At 41.5% G+C, this 8,497-nt stretch overlaps 1 protein-coding gene across 1 annotated transcript in view; it reads left to right on the forward strand.

Annotated features, from left to right (window-relative positions):
• Positions 1-8,497, forward strand: part of spon1a (spondin 1a) — a 103,316-nt gene that overhangs the window by 29,252 nt on the left and 65,567 nt on the right. The window contains exon 6 of the mRNA XM_050045276.1: positions 1,013-1,161. Coding sequence (XP_049901233.1) covers positions 1,013-1,161 — 149 coding nt within the window. The remainder of the gene's footprint in view (positions 1-1,012; positions 1,162-8,497) is intronic.

The raw sequence follows: 8,497 nt of genomic DNA on the forward strand, positions 1-8,497 counted from the left end.
ACAGAACTGCAGAGTAAGGGCTCTATTTAGGGCATAAAGATGAGAGGCAGACCTATGACCTATTTGAGTGAACCTCACCTTGACTAAGTAAGAAGTATAATACCATCCTTACCATCACAACCATAATCCTTCATGTTCCTGAGTGGCTGTCGAAAGCAAATGAAGTTTACATCTTCAAAATTAGGGATGTTAGACCCACCAGGACTCAAGCACACATTGATTGAGGCTGTAAAGTCATTATTGTGCTCTCAGGGTTATGTAGCAGGATGTCATTCCAACTCATGTGTACATAATAGCATACTAGGCAGAGGTATAATATAACAGTAGGGGGGGTAATGAAGGAATATGAGACATCCAATTCCTGTGCTGTTGAGGTAGACAAATCAGACTGCTTAGGACCCACAGTGAGACAGTAAGGATATCCCAAAATGACACATAAACATCACCAGAGAGCCCATCAATACTAGTTGAACAGCTGTCCTCCATGCCTTATTATGATTGCACAACAGTGGAGGTTACAGCAGGGCTGTAGCTTCCACCCTCTCTAAGTTAATTGTATAAGGCTCAAATATTTAGCTTTGCCTGTGCTGTCACCTCTGATGGATCACCACTGCTGCTGCATTCTCTCTGTGCTCACAGGTTTAAAGCAGATATAGAGCTCGACTATCCCCTTTCCTGTATGTCACTTGGGAACATACACCTTTGCCCTGAATGAGAATGATGGGGAGACGGGATGAAAGGATTATGAGGGAGCATAAAATCAAAGTAATACACTGTAGGTGGTTTGCACCTACAGGGATTAATATTTCGACTGAAACAAATCACTTTGTCGAGTAAATATGAAGCACCAAAGGAGGTGTTTGGTCTGTCAGTCAACGGACTGATGCATCAATCAGCTGGGCTTTACTAAAGCTGTGCCTTGAAAATGGCAAAAATGATCGGCTAACTGAGTGATTAAGACGTAACTTTGGGATGTCCAACTAATGAGATACTTTATTGTCTATTTCACCAGGTCGTGCCAATCACTGGTCAGCCATCATCGGTGCCTCCCACTCTAAGAATTACGTGCTGTGGGAATACGGTGGCTTTGCTAGCGACGGAGTTAAACAGGTAGCTGAGCTGGGTTCCCCTGTCAAAATGGAGGAGGAGATCAGACAGAAGGTAAGATTCTCCAGCACTTGCAGATTGCCTATGTGCTGTGCATAAACATTTCTTGCAGTTAATGTATTAAACAATGGCATGAGTGTGTCTGTTCTCTCTGGGAGTATTTTGCTGTGACTGAAGCTAGGAAGAGATGAGTCGCATAACACCACAGGGGCCTCAGAGGATGTTCTAGGGCTTGCACACCTGATTTCAGCAAGGCATGAATTGCTTGGACATTGTTGTCCACACTGATTAGTGCTTTGAAGCATCTTCGCTTCTCTTAGCCTGCCTCTGCATCTACTGTGTGCACATAGGATCTTTGGGGGACCTAATTTGGGTGTTGAAAGAAAAGGTGAGAGGAAAATATCACTCCCGTTGTGTCATGAAATGAAGCCAATTACACGTACCTCCAAAAGACTCAGCATTCAATTCCTGCACATCAGTTCATCTTTGATCAGAGTTTGGGGGCTTGACACAACCCTCATAATGCTCAGGAGTTGCTTCGGTGGTAGCATCTACAGGAAGAAGCTGTTATTTCCGTCATCAACTCAGTGCTAATTAGTAATCGATTCTAACTAGGCTGAGTTACATCTCCCCTACTGTGCCCTAGGGAAATTTTCTCTACTCTCACTTTTGAACTGCCTTTCACAGCTTTCACTTGGCTTTTACATATTAAGTTGTAGGTTTTTTTTTATATATCTCTTGTGCTCCACTCCTCATGTTCCTTCTCCCTCCTTGGCCTCTCTTCTCGTTTTTATTTCAACAAACAGCATGGTATATCTTTTTTCTTTCCTTCTTCTCCATGGCGGTTTCTCTCACTCTCAGAATAGCCCATGCTGGTACAGCAGATGGTCCTGCAGAGTGCTTATTGCTGGCTAATATTGAAGACCTGGAGTCACAGCAGATAATGAGTGCATAGTGTGAGCAATGGGGTCTCCGTGTCATTGCTGCCTTCCCACAGCTAATACAGCAGACTGTTTTTGTATTTTTCTCATCTCTCGGCCTGGATCATAGAGGTGAGAGTAAAGTGGCAGTACATTTGATTGACCAGTACAGTAGGTGTGCTGAAAAAAAAAAATAACATACATTTTGCTAGCCATTTATGTTTGAATGTTGTGTTTGCACTTGTGAATATTTCTGGAGCACATGCAGAAAAAGGTTTCATTTAACCACACAATCGATCTTTTTTGCCCACCCAAAGATGATTTACATAAACCTAGAGAGACAACCCTCTGCGTTCTATAGGTGGGTTGCGAATTATGTTCAAGACATCCAGCAGTTGATTGTGCAGAACATGACTCTTTAAGCAAATGCAGATATGATGAAATGATCGACAAGGAAGAAATGAGGCATTTTCCTCACCACCCGCGATCATATCATCACCAGTTGTGGCGTGGCTCAAGCTGTGGTTGTTGAGGATAATTGCTCAATATTGAAGTGGGACTGGCTGACGCATGAATGGAGGGCGATGATTACACAGGCGATCAATAAAAACCCTGATTAGTCTGATACCAGCAAGCCGCATGCTATTCTTCACTGCTTGAAAAAAGCCAATAAGAAATCAGCCCTTTACAATACCCTGTACATGGCTTAAGTAGTGCCATTTATGTGTGTTTGTTGCCTGTGTGTGTTTGTAAGTGGACCTACAGTACTGTAAATAGGTGACTGCACTGAGCTGTTGTCATGTCATTTTGCCTCACATGACATGTGAGTTCTTGGAGGTTGATGCTCACAGCTGCTTTGATACCTGGAAGCTAAAAAGTCTTTTGTTGCCTCAGACAACTGCCGTACACGTTCATTGTACCCACTTTTATACAACTTAGACAACACATATAGTTTGTCGATGCCCTTGAGGTAAAGAGGCCGTGTGAAGGAGGCTCCCTCTTTTAAGCCATGCAGCGCTTCGTGGTAAACGCTGACACAAACAGAAAGCTGATTCTCTTTTGTGTCAGGTGGTGCATCGGGGGGAGCAGCTAGCGATGAATGCAAAATTGATATTCATAGCCAGGCTCCACTCCAGCCAAGGGGTGCGCTGATCAGAGTGTTCATACAAAGTTTCATTTGCAGAGCCAAGCAGGCATGCGGACCGTGCAAACGTGTGCGCACACACACTCTGCACAGAGCCCTCTTTATCCCGCTCATGTCAATTCAGAGTGTGATGGCTTTATTTTCTTTCTAAGTTTTGTCACCCTCTGTGAGCATGGACAAGGGCGTGCTGCACCAGCTGTCTTGCTGCGCATCAGATGTGTGGGGAAAAAAGTCCTCCAGTGATAAATGCATCTTTAGAATCAGAGCTTTCTTAATAAACTGCAGACGACAGTATTTTGCATTTTCTTAGAATTTCCCTTTTAAAAACACAATGTTCATATACCTAAATGAGAAAGAATCTGACATAAACAGTTTGCTAAATTGAATTCGTCCATCTCATACAAGCATGCTGCTCGGCCGCTCCTTTCAGTCCTCACCATGTGACCGGCTGGTAATAAAAATATGATTGCATGTCAGAGCCTCCTCAAAAACAGCCTTTCACCCACACAGTCTCAGCACCTCTGCACAAGCAATCATGACAGCATTCCACTCATCATGTGGCCTGAGATTGTAAGTGCAATCATTACTGCCCTTTTCAAGAATTTATATATTGAAATAAACGGCATAAATTTACAGTGCAGTGGATGAAAAGGCACTTTGATTTGATTCATGATAGCTTTCTACCAGAGATGCGGATTTGTGTTTGTTTAGAGTACTCCTCTGTTAGTGAGTAAGTGGATAGGAGATATGTCTAGAGGTACAGTGCATACATGTATGAATGTAATGGGGATCCATTCTTCACGAATTTCCCAGTCTGGCTCACAGGATGCAGACTGTGGGTATAAGTGGGGCTGTCCCTGTGATGGAATTTCCCTTGCAGTGATTAAGGGTGGCCCAACAGCGCAATATGCAGAATAATGCTATTTTTTGTTGTCCTGATTTTAATGCTTTGTAAATAAGCATTGTTGTTAGACTATTAGTAGGTACATTGTTGCTTTTAGATGACAAAGATGACACAGTTTTGAAACAAATTAAGTACTTGTTCATTGTAAAATGCAGAACACACAGGAGCAATGAGGGGCGCAGCCTTTTTTTTTTTCAGCTGAGAGGCTTTGGTTGCGCCTGGTTGCTATGATACTGAACATCTGCAGAAGTTAAAATGTTGCCACAAGGTAGAGTACCTTCTTGCTCTGGTCCTTGCTCTGGGTGAAGGGAAGGCTGAAGCACGTAGGGAGAGAGAATGGACTCACTGTGTAGGTTCAGTATTCATTTCTACTCAATTTTTGTTGTTCTGCAATGTGACGGTTTGTCTCTGTGGTATTTGTACCGCCCCCCCTCCTACTGTGTGAGTGGACGGCTGTGTCAAAAGTGAAAATGACAAGCAGCTGCAGGGTTTTACTCAACAGGGAATATTATTTAACTCTTAGTGACCACAAAATGTGCAGCACTCAGCGTAGAATAGACGTTCAACGCCTCATCAGCGATCCCATGAAAAAAAAGAAAAACATGAACATAGCGGTGGTAGCGGTTGCCTGCCATCCCTTGCAGCTGACCAGTCAGTAGTGCGGTGTTGCAGGTATCACGACAGCCTTAGTTGTCAAGCCTGTCAATGGCCGCCTGTTACGGACAAAATCCCCATTGCTATTAAAACTAGTCTTGCATATCCAGAATCATCTCTGCACTTCATTTGAGTGCTGTGTGTGAAACAACATCAACCTAAGTAGCAACCTTCACACTAAAACGTCTGTTGTTTTATGTGGCGTTTTATTCTGCAGGGATTCAGCTATTATGTATGTGCAAATGTACAAATGTCTCAACACTATTTAGCACCGTCATTGCATCCTGGACGAAGCACCACCCAAGATTGTGATTGGTTTAGAGAAATACAAACAGCCCAGAGCTTTTTTTTTTTTTTTTTTAACCTTTGTGCAGAATTCCAATGGCTTCAGATCTTTTCCAACACTGGCACAGCGCAAGATAGGGCTGGCTATGTGAGACTACAAATTTTCAGACCGTAAACAGATGTGCACTACGGTTCCATTTGCCAAATGCAAATGCTCTTCTCAGAAGATTTGGCAGCACAGAGATGCAGCCTGGGTCCATCGTTGTTGTCCCTCCTTTCATGTCTGAGGTGATTTGTATTTTCATTCAGTCATTACAGAAGCTCAGTGTGTCACTAATGAGAAGTTTAATGAGACTCTCTCCATGGACCAGCGACCAGGTCCAAGGCCTCAGACGGATTATGAAATCTCGCAGCATGGGGCATTTTTCATTATTGCACAGTGCGGGCGCTTACGGAATCCTCTATTATCCTGAGCTCCACAGCTGGGCCACATAGCAGTGACAACACAACTCATGTTGGAGCGGAAAAGAGACATTACAGATTAATGACAGGAAATAGAGATCTGTGTCACTCGATTCAGCTGTGATCCTTATTATATTGTCAGGCAGCTTTTCATTTTTACAAGGATACATTTGCAGATGATGCTTTTATGGACCATCCCAGCAGAATGAAATAAGTTAAATCTGTTATTTCTCAGCAGGATTCATAAAAAAGTTTTAAAAACTGTAATGCCAATTGCTTGTTATTTATCACAGTCGAATTGCCAGGTTGATGAAAGTTCTTTCACAGTCTGCAAGGAGCTTTAGAGCTGACTCACAGATTTAGTTTGCATGATGAGCAAAAGAACAACAGGTATTATGGGAAAAAAATGTCAGCTCTTTGTTAATCTTTCTCCCTCTGCTCCTCTCTGTGTGCTCTTTACAGGGATTCAAATGATAATTTTGCAGTTCAGTTGTCGTGAGAACAGTAAGGTCTGCCATCTGTAAGTGGGAGGCCTGTAGTCAGGAGCGTGGGTAGAGAATAATAGATTTACAGGTTCCTTTGGGTCCTTGATTCTCACTGAATGAGCAGGTGTGTATGTGTTTCTCTTAGAGAGAATTACTTCACAGCCACTTTGCACTGCACAGAAATCTATATTCCCCATGTGTCTTTTGGCGCACTTTTAATTACCTCTTGTATAAGCATTGACCGGTGCATCTTAAAAGAGTACATGTTGTGAGAAGTGATGTAACTATTTAGTAAAAACTCAGGGAGAAATGCTATGACTACTATATTGATCTACTGAGATTGAGGGCGTTTGTGGGAAGGATAAAGTGAAGTTATTTTATTTTATTTAATCATAGCAATCTGTCTGCTGATTCTTTTTTCTGTTATTTTGAGGAATGCTTCCTAGACTGCTTTCAGACCATTAACTTGTTTCATAGCTGGGTTTCACTCTTGTTATTGTTTAACCGACGGCACACTTAACACAATGTCTTGGAACGAGGCCGTGTTATTGCTCACAAGCATGTTCACACACAGATTTTACTCCATTCATTTCAATGAGCACAACACAATTAAAGCACAAACTACAAGAGCACACTGCTCTATCTAAGCAAACACTCAATAGTTGACATTTTGATAATGAGCTATTGTGAATTGTCTTTTCCTCCCCAGCACATGGCTGCTGTACCTTAATGATGCCAACAGATTAGAGAAGACTGGATGACTTGGGTCCAGTTATTTTCTTGCATCATTAGGTTTTGTAATGTCTTTTTGAGATCCAATCTCTCATCAAATGACGACAGATGAAACAGGTCTTCACCCTGATGTCATTCAGAATTGGTCTTTCAACCCCCACATTTAATCAACTCCTTGGCCAGCTAATTACGTTGAGCCTGGGTTTACTGTATAAGGGAATATAGGGGGGGGGTCAATGCAGCATGCATACATGTATGATACATCAATGAAATTCACTCCCTTTTTATCTACCCCTGAACGGGAGCAGTTCATGATTACTCATTCAGAAAATATTGCTGTGACAGTTGTATTTGAGATGTGTTTATGAGACAGTATACCCATACAGTACACCACTGTGCTGTATTCAAGTGTGCTTTAGACAAGTGGATGCTGAAATGGGTCAAGCTGTGTAGGGGCTGGGGGTTTAAATGCTTTTAGGATTCACAGTGGTTCAGATTTTTCCTCTCCAGGGCCTATGATCTAAATCCTCTCTCAGGCATGTTGTAATATAATGAAGCATGGAGAAGAAAACTCTTCACCAGAGGTGTAATAATCTTTTAATCTTAATGTGGATTAAGTGATGTACAACACGGCAAAATGGTAGCATGTATTATCTCTAGGTACTTCACAAAAACTAGAAATTGTTATTTATAAGCACAAAATATTGTATGTTGGTTTTTGGAGAAAGTGATTTTGTTCAGCTGTATTTTGTCTTAAAATTTAACACTCATGATAATGTTTCGTCTTTAAATATTTAGATGATTGTTAAATGCAAAATGCAAAATACTGCTCTAGCTGGGACTGTCGTGGAAGGAATTTCACCTACGATAATTAAGGCTGGGTCATCAGCATAATATGCAGCATTTTTTGTTGTTTTTGCAAACTCCTTCATTTATTCAGTTTTTAGTGCTTTGTAAATCAGCTTTACTATCAGGCTATTATTAGGTATACTTAAAAAGCAACAGTATATTAGGTATACTGCTGCTTTTTAATTGAAAAAGATGACACAGTATTTAAAAAAAAAAACTTGTTTTAGGGCTGCCCCCGACTAAGAATGTCCCTAGTCAACCAATAGTCATCATTTAGGGCCATTAGTCGACTAGTCACCCACATGTTTACGATATTAATTTAATTATAAAATCATATTTTGGGCGGGGCAACACAATGGTTTGAGTTCAAGGTCTGCGAAAGAACAGTATAAGTTAACACTGTGCTACATTACAGAGAAATACAAAACCGTACTAATGAACCTTCATTAATATAGGCCTATATTTTATCTACAAGTGCACGTCACATACTGAGCGAGCCGCCTGTTAGTGACGCTGTCGGCAAAGCAGTAATGATTGTGCTAATGGGCATGTAGCTACTTCCATGTTTCAGATGATGCGTCATGTTCAGTGTTGGGTAAGGGTTACTTTAAAAGTAATCAAAGTACGTTACTGCGTTACTTTTTTTAAAAAGTAACCAGTTACTTTACTGCGTTACTCCCTGAGTAAAGTAACTCAATTACTTTAAAAGTACTTCCAACGTTACTCCCTGAGAAAAGTAACTCAAGAACTTTTAAAGTACTTTTGAGTATTCTACATTTCCTACTGGGCAATGGACCACAGGGCACTAAGCCTACATTTTTTTCTCTCCAAAATTAAAGTTATGGACCACTTGCCCTCCACTGAGATCCAATTCTCTCATCACAGCCGTCACTTTGACCAGTAGAAACCCAGAACGATCTGCTGCCGTAGACAACTGTATGACAACAACACCCCA

The sequence above is a fragment of the Epinephelus moara genome, chromosome 1, assembly GCF_006386435.1.
Source record: "Epinephelus moara isolate mb chromosome 1, YSFRI_EMoa_1.0, whole genome shotgun sequence".
Lineage (NCBI taxonomy): Eukaryota > Metazoa > Chordata > Actinopteri > Perciformes > Serranidae > Epinephelus > Epinephelus moara.